Genomic DNA, 20,829 nt, shown 5'->3' on the forward strand with positions numbered 1-20,829 from the left:
AAATGTAGGTTAAATTAGACATGTGATATTTAATTTAGTAATTAATTAATTGAAAGATTAATTAATTAGTTAAATAAATAAATTTGATTTAATTAAATTAATCGAATTAAAACTATAGGTTATGTGAGAGATATTCATTTAAATATGATTTAAATAAAATCATTAATTAAATTAGATATAATTAATTATTAATTGTTTTGATTAAATTAATTATTTAATTTTAAATTTTAAATTAAATAAGTTTTAAAAAATAACTCCCACGTATAAGAGTTAACAGAAAATGTGGAACACTTCCCACGTTTAACTCTTTCCTATAGTCTCTCGTGCCTAAATAGATATGGAGAAGGGAGATGAAAAAAAAAAAATATATGTGATCACAAATTGATCACATAAAGTTATTGTTGAAAAAACTCTCTTTAAAATTCTCTCAGGAAAAGCCACACTATTCTTGTGATTTTCTTTTTTCAATTTGAGATTGGTTCCCACAAACTAATAATCTCAATTTCTCAAACAATATGGAGGTTTCCAAGTGGTGATGTTCGTAAATTTCATCCTAAGAAGAATTGGTATTTTCATTCGAGTCGTCAATGAGAGTAAATGGCAATTTTCATTCTCTGTAAAATTAAATTCCCAAAAAGGTAAAACATGCTTAACGTAATTTATACAATAGGTCGAAGTTTTTTATATCTCTGTTTTATTCTGTATGTTTTGTCAATATACTGATATTTTGGATTCTAAATTAATTTCGAGTTAGGTTTTGGTTCTTCCCTTGCGTTAGAGTTGTTATCCTTACAAGATTGACATCCAATAGTGGACCAAAGCATGTTTTTCTTGAACATGCCCATTTGTATTTTAGTCAACTTCTTTTTGATCAATGCATTTGTCTTGCTATGTGACAAGGTAAGATACATTAGCAGGAAAATATTTCTCAACTAGCACTGAATACGTCATCTTAAATCTAGTAAACATATACAATCAGGTATTAAAAGCTATGCGATTGCGTATTAAAAGCTATAAGATCGAGTATTAAAAGTTATATGATCGATTATATAAAACTATATGATCTAGTATTAAAAACTATATGACCGATTATATATAAGTTATACGATCTAGTACTAAAAGCTATACAATCTAATATTAAAAGCTATATACTCAATTATATAAATTTATGTGATCTAGTATATTAACCTATGCGATATAATATTAAAAACTATACAAACCCTAACCCATATACTGAACGATTATATACCTCTTGCTGTGGCTAAACATTCAGACAACAATGCAAGAGTAACATACCTTTCAGATTACTGGAATGGTGAATACAGAGTTGAAACGAAGGCGAACGAGATTGAAACATTCGGAGACGATGAAAGAAAAATCGAGGGAAACCTGAGAGAAAGCTTCGTGTGGGAGGGAATGTGAAGAATTGTTTATTTTGTAAGAGGCGCACTCGTTAAATGGGTCTTTAAGCGAAGGTATTTGAGGAATTTCACATGGTAAAAAGGTCACAATTAATAAAGGGTCTGTTTGGTTCGCAATCTAGAGTCTGTTTCATATTTTCAGATTCACTGAATTCAAAGAATATATGTTTGACAGACAACCCAAATTCTATTTTTGAAAACTATTTTCGGATTCTGTAATCTAGACCGTGCGAACTCCGAAAACAACATTTTATGTTTTCCTTGTATCAAGAATTTGAATTTGAAATTGAAAATTTTATATGCAAATTATATTAATTAAAAGTTAAAAAATAATTAGAAATATAACGTGTCGTGTTATATATCCAATTCAATTTTTTTAAAAAAATTAAAATACGTAATCTGTAATATATCATAAATTAAATTAGGTTAAATTTCAAGTTTGGTTCCTATGGTTTGGATAAAGTTAAAGGTTTTAAAATTTAGAATTTAGTTCTTATGCTTTAATAGTACACATGGTTTGTTAAATTTTCTTACTATAGGAAATATTTATTATGAAGTTTTTATAAAAAAATATAATTATAAACTATAAGACTTAAATTTTAATTTACTCCAAACTATAAGAAAAAAAATTTCAAAATTTTCTATAAATTATATAATTTTACAAAACAATAATTACACATTTTCTAAACCTAAAATATATTCATAAATAAATGAACGATAATCGAGTGTCCACTAATATTTAGGAAGTAACTGCAAGAATTCAATTTCTGAATTTTACAAAACACATATGAAACAAACCCTGTTTTCATTTAATCTCCTATTTTCAAATTTTTATATTCTACTAAACCTATCCAAATTTTTTTAGTGTGGGTCCGACATAAAAAAGTTCTGGGTTATTAGGTCATTTTGTACAATTTTCCAATAAAAATTACAATCAATTTACGCAGCTCAAAGCTATTCCACGGCCAAAAATCCACCGGAAAAGACGACGGAAACGGCAGCAGAGCAGTGAAAATTCTGTACCTTCAACTATTTCGGATTGAATTCTGAACATTGACGATGGTTCTGATGGAGCTTTAGCTTTAGCTGCGAATTTTAGTGTACCAGCTCTATCCATGTCTGGGTAATCATATAAACCCCTAGCTAAAACCCCAGTTACCAACATTCCCATTTCAGTTTTCACCTTATCTTCCACAATCGCAACTCGATTTCTTCGAACATGGATGTTGCAACCAACGGACTTCTATCTCCCGCCACTTCGTTCCTCCAACGATCTCAAAATGTCGTTCTCTTCACTCTTCCAGCCAAGCGGCGAGCTAAGTACTCTCGCCAGAGGGCTAAATTTCGAGTTCTAGGATCTGGTGACGGTAATGCAGCTGACGAGTCTCCTTGGGGAAGTTTCAGTAGGTCAGTTCGTCGCGGCTCCGAGAGATTCTGGTTGAATTTTGGCGAGTCTATGAGAAAGGAAACTGGGTTTGATTTGAAAAATACTAATGTGAAGTTGGTTGAGTTTTTTGGGCGGGCTAATGAACGGTTAGAGAATATGGGAGCTGAGCTGCAGAGGTTTAAGACTGAAACATTGCCGGAATTTGTAAGCTGGAATCATTGGGAGCGCTGGAAGGTAATCTTTCAATTCAATTCAAACATTGGTCTATTTTTTTTTGTTCGAGAAGTCGATTAAAAAATAGATATTGAGTCATCATGCTAAATTTAAAAGGCAACGTAGATGATGTAGCTTTTCATTCTAGTCACTTCTGTTCTAAAGCCACTCTTCGTGAAATACGATGTTCTACGACTGGTTCATAAATTGTAAGGACGTCAGAGGAGACAAAAAACCTGAAGTTCCAATCAATGAAAGAGAGCTTCAAAATTTTGATTATGGAAAATGCCATGCGATTGAAACCTGAAATTATCTGCTATAGATTTTCTCAATTTCTCTGCACCTACAATTCTGTTGGAATTAGCCAGAGAATGCTATAGTTTTTTTACTCTTTTCTTTTACAATTCCAGGATTTCAAGAACTGGGAGCCAAAACGAGTGGGTGCTCTGTTTCTCTATGCTTTTGTGATAATTGTTTCCTGTCAAAGAATTTATATGGCAGTTCGAGCGCCGTTCGTAGATCGCCAAAAATTTCTGCTTACGGAGGCTTATATGGAGGCATTGATTCCCGAGCCGTCTCCTGATAATATTAGAAAGTGAGCTTCAGTTTACTCTTTTCCAACTGCCAAAGCAATATACCAAGTAAAATGCATATCTGTACCATCAAATTCTTAATATTGTCTACTCTGTGCTGCCTATTTATTCTATAGCAAAGCCGAAGTTGCACCCATATTGTGCTTCACGGTTATCTTGGCAGAATATTAAAACTTTTATTGGTGCTACATAATTATTTTGTAATGAAGTCTAAGATTCCCCAATGGGAATGTAAATATAAAATACATTAGATTATGTCGGTTAGTTGGTGAAAACTTTCTAAGATAAGGATATTGTCCCTGGCTATACAGTTCAATTTCAGTATCAAGTAATGATCTCTACTTTTCTTTCATCCTCTCTTTCAGCAAGGAGCTTGATTCAAAGCTTCGATAAATGAATACACACCCACACCCACATACATTTGAAATCTAATAGTACTCAACCTAGCTTGAAACGGTATTACATTCTTTATTCTGCTGCACAGAAAGGGTAAATTATAATGTCAGTAGGTTATTTCCTCTACTAAATATCTCAGGGAACTCTTAGAAATTTACAGATTTAAGACCAATATGCTTGATTAGAAATGCTGGACTTGAGTGTGAGCTTCGTTTTGGTCGTTCTCAGCTTTGCCTTGAAAGTCACAATTGGATTTTGTACTGCCTCTGCAGGTTTAAGAAAGGGTTATGGAGGAAAACAACGCCCAAAGGTCTGAAAATAAAGAAATTTATTGAAGGAACTGATGGAACCCTTGTTAAAGATTCTTCTTATGTTGGAGAAGATGCATGGGATGATGATTCAGAGCCTCTGCAAGAAAATGTTAAAAAGATTATTGACAGTGACGAAAAATTTAAGGGTGATGAAAAGGAGAAGCTAAAGGAACAGTTGGGGATATCAGGTTACGATTTATAGATAAACTCATGTGTTTTATATTCTATCTGTTATTTTTTCACTTTGGTTACTGCATTTGTACCTCAGAAGCATATTCATGCTGAAATCAATGCCTTATTGAGAACCCAAACAATTTATTTATTGGAAGATACTTTTTTAATTTTTTATAAAATTTTTCACCCAAAAAACATATAATGCTTACATGCGAATAATGCCATTGTTTTATTTATTTCCACTGTACATATACAATTCTAGGCATGTTTAAACTAGTGCAATGTAACTATTTTACCTGTTTAGTGTTGTGCAAAGTAGAAAAGACAAATGAATTTGTGCCATGGCTTCCATAAATTGTAACTATTTTACCTGTTTAGTGTTGTGCAAAGTAGAAAAGACAAATGAACTTGTGCCATGGCTTCCATAAATTGCGACTTGAGATTGTATTATGACTTGTTTGAATTGAGCTTGTATTCTTCTATAGGATGAGCTGCCGTAGTACTGAATCTTTCATACAAATTGGTAATTAAGCACTCCAGTAGAACATTGTAAAGCTAGACTCTATCACAACTAAAAGGCCATAGAGAATTGTGCTATATTTTATTTAAAAATCTATCTATGTCTAGTGATACGCTTGATTTTTATTCTTCAGATCCAGAAACATTTATACTTGACTCATGCAGGACAAAAGGAAACTGGAACTTGGCGTGAAAGGCTACAAACGTGGAAGGAGATCCTTAGGAAAGAGAAGTTAGCTGAAGATATAGATTCTTTGCGTGCTAAATATGTTGTTGAATTTGACATGAAAGAGGTTGAAAAGAGTCTTCGTAAGGACGTGGTAGAAAAAAAGACAGATACTCAAGGAACAAGAGCACTTTGGATATCGAAGAGATGGTGGCGTTATCGACCGAAACTTCCTTACACATACTTTCTTGACAAACTTGATTCCTCTGAGGTACAATGCTCTTGTTTATATTCTTGCCTTTCTTGGCAATCTGACTTATTGACATTGACAACTTTAAATTGTCTTTTCTCCTGGGTTCTTAGTGTAATTTCTCTTAGTTCAGGTGCTTCCCCCCCTCATTTTCTTTTTTGGGTAAGCATACAAAGATTATGAACTCCGCTTAAAAGTTGCCGATTCATTAAAATACTGTATTTGTCTTTCATTACAATCTATATGGAAGCTTTTATCCTATATATATGTATGTATGTAAATATGTGTGTGTATATACATATACATATACATATATATTATATATATGTATGTGATGTATCAGTTATAAGAATGTTTAGTTAGTTAGTTAATTTTTAGGTGCTGTAACTAATAGACCTTAACCAACTACCTTTTAATTACAGGTAGTCTTTGTAAAACAGTTTGTTTATAAACCATGCCTATAAATAATAGGTTGGGTCAGTATTTTGGACATAATAAAATCATTTGAGAGTTTTTTCTATCATTTGGTTTTACACCAATATGTATAGGGAAGCAAAATAAAATTGGGTATCAGCGAGTTATAACCATTAAATCAGTTGCATTTGAAACAGAATGAATTCTTAATGCTAAAAATATCACCAAGAAGTTTGTTTATTCTATCGTGTCCGAGTCTCTCAGAAAAAAATTCTATATTTTCATTTGGGCACTACAAAAGGTTTTTCTACATAATCTTATATTTAGCCGGTTTACTCTGATGCCATGGATTGTCTTAGGACAGGTTGCTGCTGTTGTCTTCACTGAGGACTTGAAAAGATTGTATGTAACAATGAAAGAAGGTTTTCCATTAGAATATACTGTAAGTTTATTGGTTGGCCCCTATAGTACCACTTTATGCACTGTTTCTCCCAAGTATATCTTTGCTTATCATTCTTACATTGGATAGGTTGATATTCCCCTCGATCCTCACTTGTTTGAGGCTATCACCAGTTCTGGAGTTGAAGTCGATCTTCTTCAGAAGCGCCAAATCCATTATTTTCTCAAAGTTCTGATTGCATTGCTGCCTGGAATATTGATCCTATGGTTTATTAGAGAGTCTGTTATGCTTCTAAGTATTACTTCTAAGCGTTTTCTTTATAAAAAGTACAATCAACTTTTTGACATGGCATATGCTGAAAATTTTATCCTGGTAAAGTTTTGGTTATTCTCTTTCTATTTGCCAATCATGTATTCTTTGGTTTCCCTGTCTAATGTTTTCAGCCTTGGTCATTTTTGTTTGGCCAGCCAGTCGGGAATGTTGGTGAAACAACATCAATGCACAAGGAAGTAGTTTTGGGTGGTGATGTTTGGGATCTTCTTGATGAATTGATGATTTATATGCAGAATCCTATGCAGTACTATGAAAAAGGGGTGCAGTTTGTACGGGTAAATCTTCCCCTTTTCTTTTCCTTAACCTTTTTCCATACAGTCTGAAGCATGGGTGGTTCTGTTGTTGCCCTGTTCTCTGAATCTAAAGAGATGAACTTGATAGAATTATATTTTTACTGTGGTTCACTAGGTTTATTTTATCTGTTTTGCTCCTTTTATTATTTACCCTTTCTGTTATTTTGTACTTTGCTTGACACGTGGTTGTATTTTCTCAATATACATCAAAGGTATTCACTGTGCTCTCTGTATAAAGCATCTTCTCATTCTTTGGTATTCTCTTTTTGTATACCACTTGTACAGTACTTGACCTTTTGGTTTTTGGGTAAAACAGGGCGTTCTCCTTTCTGGACCTCCTGGTACTGGGAAAACACTTTTTGCGAGGACACTGGCCAAAGAAAGTGGATTGCCCTTCGTGTTTGCATCTGGGGCAGAGTTCACAGATAGTGAAAAAAGTGGTGCAGCAAGGATCAATGAGATGTTTTCCATTGCAAGAAGAAACGTAGGCTATGTTATTTGAAAGTTTGTGTTTATTATTAGTGTTAATATTAGTATTATTTTCCTGATTCACGTTTGAGAAAATACTGGTTCCTCTTGAAAGCTTCTCAATAGACTAAATATGTCCCTTCCCTTTCTTTTGGACCAATTCACTCTCTGTCTCAACCAATTTACTCTCTATTTGTCCATTTTCTCTCTGTAACTTGCAAGTCCTTTCACGGGTCAAATAATATGTTTTCATGTTGAGAATAAAATTTCACTTTCTCTTGAAGTATGAATTACTAAAGCATTTTGTAGTTATCAGTTAGGCTTGATCCTTTTGGATTCATGGTCCTTCTTCTAGCAAGTGGGATTCTTTTGTTGGGATCTTCTTTTTTCCCCCCTTCTTGGTATGACTTTATATTTCCTTCTTTTTTTCTTTTTTCTTTTTAATAGTTAATTAAATTTTTCTTGAAAGAACTCCCCCTTCTTATCTGTAGATTGTAAATGCTGATGTCTTGAAAATTAGTTTGAGTTTGTGTGCAACGACCCTGTTAACAAAGAAATGTCAGGAGGTTCTTGAGTATGAAAAGAGTTAGTTGAGTTTATCTGTAAAGGGCTATTTGACATTTTCTTTGCCATTTTCTGTTCCGCGATCATAACTGCGACTTATTTATGGGAGACAATTATTACTCGTTTCTGTCCTGTGTGCAGGCTCCATCGTTTGTTTTTGTGGATGAAATTGATGCTATTGCTGGAAGGCATGCGAGAAAAGATCCAAGAAGAAGGGCAACTTTTGAGGCATTGATTGCCCAACTTGATGGCGAGTTAGTGTTTAACTGATATGTTTTTTTCACTATGCATAACATGAATGAGCATATAAGATGGCCGAAATGGCTATGACTATTAGCATAACATAACTAGTAAGTGAGGCCATTTCACTACCTAGCTAAGTCTGTATCTAGTTTACCCATAATTGGAAGGTGTTCTTGAAATAGTTTTATGTGGTGTGCCCAGCTAAGGATAGCTCAACTAGTTAAGCTATTATATCCTGAACCAAGTGGTCAAAAATTTGAATTTTCAACCATTCGAATTTCTATCATTTATGAATATTTGTGTATAAATATTAATAGTCAAATATTTACCCTTTTTGTCTTTATTCTTTTCCATATTTGTATGAGGTCTCTTCTATATAAGAAAGCCTAAATTGAAAATATTCAACCAAAAATAATTTTATTCCTAAAATTTAACATGATATCAGAGGAGGAGGTCCTATTTTCAAGCTCCTGCAATGTCATTTATTCCCCAATTAATATTGACTTCTACTGTTGGGTCTTGTACAAATTTCAAGTCCACAAGTGAGAGGGGAGTTGTTAGAGTTGTGATATAATATTAAATTTATCTTCACCCATTAGTTTAAGTTTTTAGGTCAATTGATGATTTAAGATAACATGGAGTTCCATCTCAAAATTCATTGGCAATGAGAGGAGTAGCCCATCTATTTTATTAAGATTGTGGATTCCTTGATTTTTCCTATGTAAGATCCTCAACATGCTCCCTTAAGATTGTGCCTATTTAGGCTCACCATCCTTGGATTGGATCTGAATTTTTGTTTTTGGATCGAAAGCTCGTTTGGGTTTCTTGGACTCTGATACCATATTAGATATTAGATAACATGAAATTCCATCTTAAAACCAATTGGTAATGAGAGGAGTAGTTCATCTATTTTATTTAGATTGTGAGGTCCCTTGATTTTTCTAATGTGGGATCCTCAATGTCAGCCTGGATGTTGTTAAACAATGTTAAACAATGTTTTCTGTGTTGGGTTTCCACTACCCGGGCTTTAGGTTGTCTTCTTTTTGTTCTCCAGAGTGTATAGTGTCTTATAGTTTCAGTCCTGTTGATATGAGATAAGAATTTCAGTCATATAAATTTAGGGTTTGCAAACATTTTTAGCATTTCCCTCTTTAGCTGATTAGTTTTATTGTCCTGTAATATTTAGGAAGGAGAAAACTGGCGTCGATCGGTTCTCACTTAGACAAGCTGTCATATTCATCTGTGCTACCAATAGGCCTGATGAGTTAGACCTAGAATTTGTTCGTCCTGGACGCATTGATCGTCGCTTGTACATAGGATTGCCAGATGCAAAACAGAGAGTACAAATATTTGGTGTGCACAGTGCAGGAAAGCAACTTGCAGAGGACGTTGATTTTGGGAAGGTAAACTTGGTTTCTTTCTTTTCCAGTTTGCTTTGCATCCTTTTGAAAACAAAAAATTGATTTCAAATTGCATATCAAGCATATTTATACTAAGTTTTGATTCAAATGCATAGAGTTGTTTATTAAGATATCTCTCGAACAACTCCATAACTGCTGTAGGTTATCATAGTTATTGATGTTTGGTGAGCTGGTCACCACCCTTGCACACTTCTCCCAATGACTTGTTCTGTTTTTAAGTTTTCTAAATAAATTATCTTTTGTGAGTTTAATAAATGTATAGGGACTAAAAGTGATGTTTCCTTTACAATTTGCTAGTCACTACCCATTATTACATTTCATAAATTCAAGGTCAAAATTCAGGATTTTAAAGAAAGAGGATCAGACAAGCTTCTATATGTTACATCATAGCTGATAAAAGGAATGACAAAAGTACATCAGTATTTATATTAATTGAAAAGACACTATGAAAGGACACTTTTAAAACTATCACTGCTTCAAACCCAAGTAGTAGTGTTCATTTCCTTTCTTTGATTGCTTTATTAATATTTCGATTCCTAATGTTGCATTTTCTTATTAGGTTCAAATTAGTCTTGGATCTATACTTACTAATGATCTCCACCATCTTTTACTCAACAGCTTGTCTTCCGTACAGTTGGTTTTTCTGGAGCAGATATACGGAATCTTGTCAATGAGGCGGCAATAATGTCGGTATGCTATATGCCTCTTGAATATCATCCTTTTGTTCTACATCCGATTCTGAAGTGTATATCACTAATTGGATTACCCCTGGGATGCTTCTTTCTGTTTCTGATTGATGCACCACACAAGTTAGGGGAAAAAGTTAAACATATAAGGTCTTTCCACAAACAACGAATACAAAAATGCCTTCTAATCAATATTAAAAGAAAAGTATTGTTATAAAAAAAGGATGTAAGGCACTCCTGGATGAGGTTGTTAACTGCAGTGTCATAGTTTTTTTGAATATATATTTTAAAATATTTTATAATCATCTAATTTAACACTTTTTTCGTGCTCTGTTGGGACATTGTCGGTGAGATACCCTTGTGCACATGTATATCCTTAGCTGGAGTATTTACTTGTAGTAATTAGTACTCATTATTTTGAGCAGATTCTTATGAAGTTTTGACTCATCCCCCATTCCCAAGCTGTGATGTCTGACTATTGTAAATGTGTTGTAATAGGATTGGGATAATTGGTAAATTCAAATTAATCTAGGTTAATCCTTGATTATTACATTTTAGTTTCCTAATTATTTTTTAGTTCTCTCTTAGTTATCCTTTTAGGATCCTATCTTACATTTAATTCTCTATAAATACTATTTTTTTTTTTTTTGTAAACAATAACTTTTAATTGATAATAAAGACTTTGATTTGATTCTTGGAGAAAGTTCTCCTTTAATCTAGAGGCTACATCAACATGTCTTTCATTTTATGGTCCCCAAGTAGGCCACTCAGATTTCATATGAATAATTGCAATCCATGTCGTCATTTCAGCACTATTGTGCATACTTCTTTTTTATTTTTAAATTTCAAGTGTATGAATGGGTCACTTAAATATCTTGCAGTGATATGCGAAGTTGTCACAAATTATTATATTATTAGAATTCTGTAACGACACTTCTCACTTCCACTTCTCACTTCTTAGTAGAGACTCTGTTTACTCTTCACTTCTGATGTTTTATCTCGTCTGGATACTAGGTGAGGAAGGGACATTCCAAGATCAACCAGCAAGATATTGTTGATGTTCTAGATAAACAACTGCTTGAGGGTATGGGTGTACTTCTCACTGAAGAAGAGCAACAGAAATGTGAAGAAAGAGTAAAACTTCTCTCGCTCTCGCCCTTTTTTTTTTTCATTTTACATTTTTTTTCCGTGTGTGTGTGGTGGGGTTAACAGTTCATGGTACCATGGTCATTATTATTGAATCATTTATGATATTACTTTTTGGTGACTGCACAATAGGTGTCTTCAGAAAAAAGGAGGCTGCTGGCTGTACATGAAGCTGGTCATATATTATTAGCCCACTTGTTTCCTCGTTTTGATTGGCATGCCTTTTCTCAGCTTCTACCAGGGGGCAAGGTGGAATTTCTGCCAAAAATTGAATTTGGACGCTACTTAGTTTTGTTTGAAGGATAATGCATTAACGTGTTTTCCTTTCAATATTAGGAAACAGCAATCTCTGTTTTCTTTCCCCGAGAAGATATGGTTGATCAAGGTTACACCACCTTTGGTTACATGAAAATGCAAATGGTAGTTGCTCATGGAGGACGCTGCGCTGAACGTCTTGTATTTGGCAATGACATAACTGATGGAGGAAAGGATGACCTAGAGAAAATAACAAAGGTTTGTACTTCTAGTCTTTTTTGTGGAAGAATTTGAAAAATCATTACTATATTGGATAATATGAAACAGAACTCACTCTCCTGGCTCTTATTTCTAAATAAAATTTTACAATTAATTATTTCCTTACACAGACGCTGTAACTGCTTAGCACAAAAAGCTGGATTATTTTTTTATTTTATTTTATTTATTTAAATTTTTGCTCTAAAGGAATTATCTTAAAAATTATTTTCTTAATTGGAAAGGCAGGCATGTAAGAAAACAATGTATACAAATTTTATCTAAAGTTAAACTTCTTCAGTTACTTATGTTTTCAGATTGCTAGAGAGATGGTAATCAGTCCTCAAAATTCAAGACTTGGGCTTACTGCTTTAACGAAGAGGATTGGGTTGGCGGATCAACCAGATAATCCAGATGGAGAATTGATTAGATATAGGGTAATCTTTTTCTTTAGTGGTTAAAATGATGACAAAAAAAAAAAAAAAAAAGAACCCTGATATTATTCACCTTTGATTTAGTACCCTCATCTAACTGGCTAATCTTCCGCCTCTTTCTTGTGTCAGTGGGATGATCCACAAGTGATTCCGGCCAACATGACACTCGAATTGTCTGAGCTGTTTTCGCGGGAGTTGACAAGGGTACTTTTAGTTGTTTCAAATCTTCATTAACTGTATCCTATTGTGTTATGAAGAGGCTATATGCATGACATTATTCACATCGTTGCATCAATCCAACTTGTAGCTGGACATTAAAATAGTAAATGAAAATACAATATAAGAGCATCTTGCTAATATGCAAATATTTATAGCAAAAAGTAATTGGAAAATTCACATCTATAAACTACTTGAAAATTCAGTTGCTAAATTTCGCACCACCGCCACAAAATTAGAAATGTCTCAAGATGCAAGTCTATAAACAATCAAGTGTACTATGCAATTTATGGTCAATATGGCCAATAATAATCTGTAATTCTAGAACAAGAACAATGTTAACAGTATTTCTGAAGTACACTTACTGGTTTTATGGTATAAAATTATCCCTAGACTCACTAAAAAAAAGTAGAAAGAAAAGAAAAGGAAAAAGAAAACCCTTGATTGGTTGGGAGCTCATCTATAAGTTTGAGTACTTTTTTGCAGTATATCGAAGAGACGGAAGAATTAGCGATGAACGGTTTGAGGGAAAACAGGCAGATACTGGATATGATTACTGAGCAACTGCTGGATAAGTCTAGAATAACTGGATTGGTATGTTAACATCTACTATCCTTGCGTCAAATTGTAATGCACTTTTGTTTTTCATTATAAACTTAAAATAGTGATTTAATTCTCCCAAAACCTCCCACAAAAGAAACACATGTACACATGCTGGCACAAACGTGCACTGTACATAAATCCAGATAAGGGATCCCTGATTACTGAAGATGATTAGATGAAAAGCCTATTAGTATCAATTAAACTGTGTTCCCTACTGTCACATGAGCATAATATGAAAATCCTGTCCATTTATACTATCTTGTAATGGGAACGGTTGAAAATAGGGTTTTTACCCTAGGGGTATTTTTGTAACTGTATCTCACCCTAGTGCTCTCTACTGTCTATTTATTCACCCTATTTTCTTGTATTCAGTGTATCAATTAAAAATAATAAGAAAAGATCTGTATCGTGGTTTTTCTCCCTGTTCTAGGATTTCTACATAAACTGTGTGTTAGTTTCTCTCCTTTATTATTTTCATCATGGTATCAGAGCCAGGGGACGAAACCCTAGCCATTATGGAAGAGAACCATCCACAGTCGCCTTCAGCTGGTGGATCTTCAAGTTTTGATATGAAAACTGCTATTCGGGCCGCGGTAAAGGAGTGTTTCTGTCTCTTATACACATCTAGATGTGTATAAGAGACAGGTCTCGGACCGCTGGTGGATCTTCGAGTTTGATATGAAAACTGCTATTCGGGCCGCGGTAAAGGAGTGTTTTCAAGCTGCCTTTTATACACATCTAGATGTGTATAAGAGACAGGCCCAGCCGACCAACACCGTTTCTAGCCACGTGTAGTTCAACCCATTACCCACACGATGTGAGACAACAGTTGGCCTCTCTGCACCAGCAGATTTCAGATCTCGATACAATGCTTGACACAAATCCCCAACAACCCATTTTTCCAGAGAATCCGGTAAACTCGTTCTCTATTTTGCCCAATACAACTTACTTAACTGGTTCAATGGGCAATTATGCAGGAATTCTGGTCGGAGAAAAACTAAATGGGGAGAATTATTTCTCATGATCCCAGTTGATTAGAATGGCCCTAGAAGAAAAGCACAAATTCGGGTATCTGACGGGAGAAATTCCGCAACCTATCCCAGGTGATCCTCAAGAAAGAATCTGGAAAGGGGAGGATTCTCTGTTACGGTCTGTTCTTATCAACAGTATGGAGCCCCAAATTGGTCGACCTTTACTATATGCAGCAACTGCCAGAGATATCTGGGAGGCAGCCAGGGACTTGTACTCGAAACGACAGAACGCATTCCGGTTGTACACGTTACACAAACAGATCCACGAATGCAAGCAAGGGACCATGGACGTTACTTCCTACTTCAATAAACTATCAATATTTTGGCAAGAGATGGATTTGTGCCGGGAGATTGTCTGGAACTGCGCACAAGATAGAGCGCAGTATTTGAAACTTGAAGAGGTAGATTGGGTTTATGTGTTTTTGGCTAGATTGAACCCAAAATTTGACAGTGTTCGGAGTCGCATATTGGGTCAACGACCTGCCCCGTCTCTCAGAGAGGTGTGTTCAGAGATTCGACTAGAAGAAGACCGATCACACTATGAACAATCCTGTGACAGCCTCTATTGATGCATCAGCCTTTGTTTCAAAGGCGTCCAATTCCGACAGTGATAAAAAGCCAACACCGGTCTGTGAGCATTGTAAGAAGTCGTGGCATATAAAGGACCAATGTTGGAAGCTGCACGGCAGGCCCCCAAATAGTAAGAAACGATAGTCACATGACAGATCAAACTCCGGGCGTGCTCTTGTAAGTGATTCCGTTACTGAGAATACACAGGATCAGTCCTCAACCGATAGTAAGACCAATTTGAATGCTGTCGGGGTGAGTGCCATTGCTCAATCAGGTACATTCCTATCTTTTGGCCTTATTAGCATTAATGGCAAGAAACCCTGGATCGTAGATTCAGGGGCCACAGATCATCTCACTAGTTCTTCAGAAGTGCGGGGAATGAACGTATCAGAATTGCAAGACGGGTCTTTGTCGGTTTGCAAGGGAAAGGAAATACTCCCCGTTTGATGGTTTTGTATTACGTGACACTTCATGTGCCTAAAATCTCATATAATCTTTTATGGTCAGGTGGGTAAAGTAAAATAAAGAGATCTGAACTAGGGCTATTTTCTTCACCAGTTCTGTTTGTCAGGACAGAAGTCTGACGATTGACACTGCCCGGCACGATTGAGGGCTCTACTTCCTTTCTGACGATGCTTCTTCTAGGGAAGATCACAACACTGGTTTTATGTCTTTAAAGTTTTCTACTTCTGAAAATGACTTTATGTTATGGCATTATCGTTTAGGACATCCGAACTTTCAGTTTATGAAATTTTTATTTCTGCATTTATTCCGCAATATTAATATAGCGTCTCTAAATTGTGATGTATGCATTTGTGCCAAACAAAGTCGTATTCTGTTTCGTTCTCAACCTTATAAGCCGTCCAGTCCCTTCTCACTCATTCATAGTGATGTCTGGGGACCATCACCAACTACTACCTCTACTGGTAAACGTTGGTTCGTCACCTTCATAGACGACCATACACACCTTACTTGGGTGTTCTTACTCGCCAATAAGTCAGAGGTGTTTTCTACCTTTAAACAATTTTATACCATGGTTGAAACCCAGTTCCATGCCAAAATTGGGATTTTGAGGAGTGATAATGGACAAGAGTTCTTTAACACCTCTTTCCATGACTTTCTTGTGTCTAAGGGAATTGTCCACCAGAGCTTGTGTGCTTATACTCCCCAACAAAATGGAGTAGCCGAGCGTAAAAATCGCCATCTGGTGGAGGTTGCCCAGTCTTTAATGTTGTCTGCCACTCTTCTGTCCTACCTGTGGGGGGATGCCATTCTTACAGAGGCTCACCTCATCAACCGTATGCCTTCTCGTATTCTTGACTTTCATAATCCCTTGGACCTTTTCAAAGAATCCTTTCAGACTACTCGCCTGATTTCTGATGTACCCCTCCGTGTCTTAGGCTATGTCGCGTTTGTCCACTCCCATGGCCCAAATCGTACAAAATTCCTCCCTCGTGCTCAAAAATGTATTTTTGTTGGGTACCCTCTTCACCAACGTGGGTATAAATGCTATCATCCGTCCTTTCGAAAATACTTTGTCTCCATGGACATTACTTTCATTGAAGACCAGCCTTTCTTCCCCATTAGTCATCTTCAGGGGGAGAGCCTAAGTGAAGAGCCTAACTGGTCTGCCTATGATATTCCCTTAGGGGATTCCACCCTGATTCCTTCTACTAGTTCTGAAAAAGCCTGTCCTGTCCTCCTTACCAACCGGATTCCTTGGATAACCTACTATAGGAAGAATCGTAGAAAGGAAGAATTGCCACTTGTTGATCAGCCAGCTGCGGTCCAGGAATCAGACCCTGCATCTGGTTCAGGTACGTGTATTCCTGAAACTAATAATGTTGATATATGTATGGAGACTGACAAGTGCAGGGAAGAAAAGGATGAAGGAGGTGGAGGTGGCAATACTGAATATGTGACAGATGAAGAAACAGCTGAGAGTGATAATAGTAAAGGGAAAAGCCCTGTTGTTGACAAGGAAGTGGAAGATACTACTGAAAGTCTTGATTTACAGGTGACCAGTCATGCTGAGAAACTAAGAGAGGTGGAAAATCATGATGCCTCTCTCGATCTTCCAATAGCACTAAGGAAAGGTACTCGTTCATGCGCAAAGTATTCTATGCACAGCTATGTGACGTATAATAATTTGTTTCTCGAATTTAAAGCTTTTACTACCGGCTTGGATACTATCATGTTCTCAAGCAGTATTCGTGAAGCAATGGAGAACTCTGAATGGAAAATGACTGTTATGGAAGAAATGAGGGCGCTTAAGAAAAATGGCACATGGGAACAGGTGCCTTTACCTGAAGGGCACAAGACAGTTGGATGCAAATGGGTATTCACCGTAAAATACAAATAAGATGGGACGATTGATCGATATAAGGCTAGACTTGTTGCTAAAGGTTTCACCCAGACTTACGGAGTTGATTACTCTGAAACGTTCTCTCCCGTAACCAAACTTAATACTATTCGGGTTTTGTTGTCAATTGCTGTAAACAAAGATTGGCCACTGCATCAGTTGGACGTTAAAAATGCGTTCCTTAATGGAGAACTTGAAGAGGAAGTCTATATGAGCCCGCCTCCGGGATTCGAGAGTCAGTTCAAGCACAGAGTTTGCGGACTGAAAAAATCCTTATATGGACTGAAATAGTCCCCAAGGGCTTGGTTTGATAGGTTCACCACATTTGTTAAAACACAGGGGTACAACCAAGGACACTCAGATCATACACTATTTACGAAACGGTCCGACTCTGGGAAGATTGCCGTCCTCATAGTGTATGTCGATGATATTGTTCTGTCCGGCGATGATGAGAATGAAATTATGAGGCTTAAAACGAGAATGGCCAGAGCATTTGAAATTAAAGACCTTGGTAAGCTGTGATACTTTCTGAGAATGGAGGTGGCTCGATCAAGAGAAGGTATTTCAGTGTCGCAAAGGAAATATACACTTGACTTGCTCAAAGAAACAGGCATGACTGGTTGTAAACCTACTGACACACCTGTGGAGTATAATGCAAAACTTGGTGTTACAAACAACGGAGGTCCTGTTAGCAAGGAAAGGTACCAGAGGTTGGGTGGGAAGTTGATCTACCTGTCCCATACAAGACCAGATATTTCATATACAGTAAGCGTGGTAAGTCAGTTTATGCAAGCTCCTTATAAGGAACATATGAATGCGGTTGAGTGTATTTTTCGATACTTGAAGGGGACCCCGGTAAGGGTCTAATGTTCAGGAAGTCTGAGAAAAGAATTATTGAAGCCTATACAGATTCTGATTGGGCAGACTCTGTCATTGATAGAAAGTCGACCTCTGGATATTGCACCTTTGTCTGGGGTAACCTTGTCACCTGGCGAAGTAAGAAACAGGGAGTGGTGGCTAGGAGTAGTGCTGAAGCTGAGTACAGGATAATGAGTTTAGGGATATGCGAAGAAATCTGTTAAATAAGGTGCTGACTGATCTTTACCAAGACAGGGATCTTCCAATGAAGTTGTTTTGTGATAATAAAGTTGCAATAAGCATTGCAAACAACCCAGTTCAGCATGACAGAACCAAACATGTAGAGATCGACAGACACTTCATTAAAGAAAGACTGGATAATGGGAGCATTTGTATCCCCTATATCCCTTATAATCAACAAGTGGCATGTTCTCACCAAGGGGTTACTGAGACCTAATTTTGACTGTTGTCTTAGCAAGTTGGGTCTTATTGATATTTATGCACCAACTCGAGGGGAAGTGTTGAAAATAGGGTTTTTACCCTAGGGGTATTTTTGTAATTGTCTCTCACCCTAGGGCTCTCTATTGTCTATTTATTCACCTTGTTCTCTTGTATTAAGTGTATCAATTAAAAATAATAAGAAAAGATTTGTATCGTGGTTTTTCTCCCTGTTCTAGGGTTTCCACGTAAATGGTATGTTGGTTTCATCAAGAACCAATATAGATGAACAAATACCTGGGGGATCAAGAATAGTAAAAAAAACTATGAAACTAAAAACTAATAATTGAAATTATTTTCTTGGCCGTTGCTTCTTTTGGTTCAATCATTAACCTAAAAAGATTTGCTTTAGCTCGAGACCCGTTTCGGGTAATTGTTGTATTAGTGCCAGACTAAAATCTTTTATTTTACTTTTTGATTTTTTAACCAAAACCATTTTTACCTAATTGAATTTTTTGGTTTCACACGTCGGACGTACCTTATCATTCCTCTGTTCGCTCCCTCTTGTAGGAAGTTAAAGAGAAACTGAAGGACCTATCACCGGCCATGTTCGAGGATTTCATCAAGCCATTCCAGATAGACTTGGACGCGGTAATCGTATTTCTTCCTGTTTCAATCAACTAAATATGTAGAGAGGGCGTAGTTTCTTTCATCACTAAAGCATAAGAACAAAATAATTAGGACATAAAGATAATTTTGATAGTAGAAAAAAACAAAATACCCTGATATCCATTTCTGCTTACTTGAACAAGATTTGTTCTATATTGTTTTCCCTTTATGCTCACTTTCCTTTGGGAATCATTTTTGCAAACAAAATTAAGAAGTGATCTTAAATGTAAGGGTTATGTGAATTTTTAAGCTGGATAATTGTCTAGGAGGGAGCACTGCCTCATAAGGATAAGCTGCGGTACCGACCTCTCGACATATACCCCGCACCCCTGCACAGATGTTGAAGGGGCTGTTTCTGTTCTTGCTGTTGGTTGGTTTGATGTTCAAGAGCTAGCGAAGGAGGAGCTAAGCAAAGCAAAGGCTCCTGCTTTATTCATAATTGAACATCTCAAATCATTGTACGGCGCATCGGCCTTGGCGTTGGCCTCGACATTGACAAGCCTCGCCCTCGGCATAATAAGAGAGTCAAATGTCAGCCTTCTTGAGAATTGTTGGCTGAAAGTATCAAGAGCAGCTATGAGTTTTACACCTTTGTGTTGTATTCTTTATTTATTTAACTATTCTAATGTATAAATAAGATGCCTGCAATTATTGGAATCAACATGTTTGGGAAGTATGATCTTTGCCATTTTTTATTGTTACAACTTATCAAATTGTTTAATCACATACCAAACAACCATTTGAAAGGTTGATAGTTTCATCTCTCTTTTGATTTTTTGTTTTGTTTGTTTGTTTGTTTTTTTATTGCAAAGATGAATTGAGCTAAAATCTCTCGGTTGAGTTCATATGTCAAATCTCAATTTTACATTTCAATATTGCTCAATTGATGCATATTGATTAATGAACAATTAAAATTTGTAAATAAATAATGGACTAAATTTTGGCTGGATTGTTTCTAATGTTGCCATAATTTCGTTCTTGAATTTATTATTCAGTTGCTAAATTTTGATTTTGGTCCATAAAATTTTAAAATACTAATTTTAGTTCTTCAAACTTTCATTAGACTTCTCATTTAATCATTACTATAAAAACAATAGGATGATTTTTAAAAATAGAAAAATAAGAAAAATTATATACACAAAATAGTATAATTTTAATCTTCTTTGATAGAGGTTGATAGAAGTCTACCCGTGCCTATAGTATCTATTAGCTTTTTTTTTACTACTTATATAAATAGTTTGACATTTTTTTCTCTGTGAAAATTTTACAAAACAATCAATTGAATACAACAACATAATAATGTTTTATAAGTTGATGTTACTATTGAAGTTTTCACATTTATTGAAACTTCATCTAATGCCTTAAACACAAACTTTATAACTCAATTCAATGCTCCAAAAATTTCGATTACCGAATAAACAAATTTGACCTTTGATAATTATCGAAGTTAATAAATAATTCATAACTGATTTACCAAACAAACGACTTATCTATGAATAAATAGATGTTCAATCAAAATCTAGGAGGGGCAATGTTCAAAGCATATGTATAATTTTAGTAATTTAGTTTGTTTTGGTTAAAGTATAAAAGATATCGCAATATTAATGTTAATAGCATTGGCTTGATGAACACGAAACGGTGAGTAATTGTATATAAAAAAAAATTAATCAAATTCTCTATGTTTTTATAGATTATTTGAGTTCATCAAATTTGTGTTCTTTACCAAAAGAATACTCCCAT

The 20,829-nt window shown here is 35.5% G+C and overlaps 1 protein-coding gene across 2 annotated transcripts; it reads left to right on the forward strand.

The window, feature by feature from the left end:
- The first annotated feature begins 2,327 nt into the window (after nt 1–2,327).
- Nucleotides 2,328–19,843, forward strand: LOC120088147 (ATP-dependent zinc metalloprotease FTSH 12, chloroplastic). Of its 2 annotated transcripts, XM_039045248.1 has the most exons (19): nt 2,329–3,042; nt 3,432–3,616; nt 4,283–4,509; nt 5,180–5,451; nt 6,209–6,286; nt 6,374–6,616; nt 6,712–6,852; nt 7,187–7,354; nt 8,044–8,156; nt 9,332–9,548; nt 10,185–10,256; nt 11,267–11,386; nt 11,531–11,647; nt 11,735–11,911; nt 12,226–12,345; nt 12,472–12,546; nt 13,045–13,152; nt 18,991–19,071; nt 19,356–19,843. In XM_039045248.1, the coding sequence occupies exons 1-19, from the start codon at nt 2,641–2,643 to the stop codon at nt 19,431–19,433; spliced, it is 2,994 nt and encodes a 997-aa protein (XP_038901176.1). In that variant the 5' UTR covers nt 2,329–2,640; the 3' UTR covers nt 19,434–19,843. The 2 variants fall into 2 exon arrangements, with proteins under 2 accessions (XP_038901177.1, XP_038901176.1); XM_039045249.1 differs by lacking the exons at nt 18,991–19,071; nt 19,356–19,843 and adding an exon at nt 13,651–13,750 and having other exon boundaries at nt 2,328–3,042.
- Nucleotides 19,844–20,829: the final 986 nt, after the last annotated feature.

The sequence above is a fragment of the Benincasa hispida genome, chromosome 10 (genome assembly GCF_009727055.1).
Source record: "Benincasa hispida cultivar B227 chromosome 10, ASM972705v1, whole genome shotgun sequence".
NCBI lineage: Eukaryota > Viridiplantae > Streptophyta > Magnoliopsida > Cucurbitales > Cucurbitaceae > Benincasa > Benincasa hispida.

Excerpts from the sequence above, each read along its gene's own strand:
- LOC120088147 (XM_039045248.1), top strand. The coding sequence starts at position 2,641 with ATGGATGTTGCAACCAACGGACTTCTATCTCCCGCCACTTCGTTCCTC. Across the intron at positions 3,617-4,282 it reads TCTCCTGATAATATTAGAAA|GTTTAAGAAAGGGTTATGGA; the intron begins GTGAGCTTCAGT and ends CTGCCTCTGCAG. Across the intron at positions 5,452-6,208 it reads ACAAACTTGATTCCTCTGAG|GTTGCTGCTGTTGTCTTCAC; the intron begins GTACAATGCTCT and ends GTCTTAGGACAG.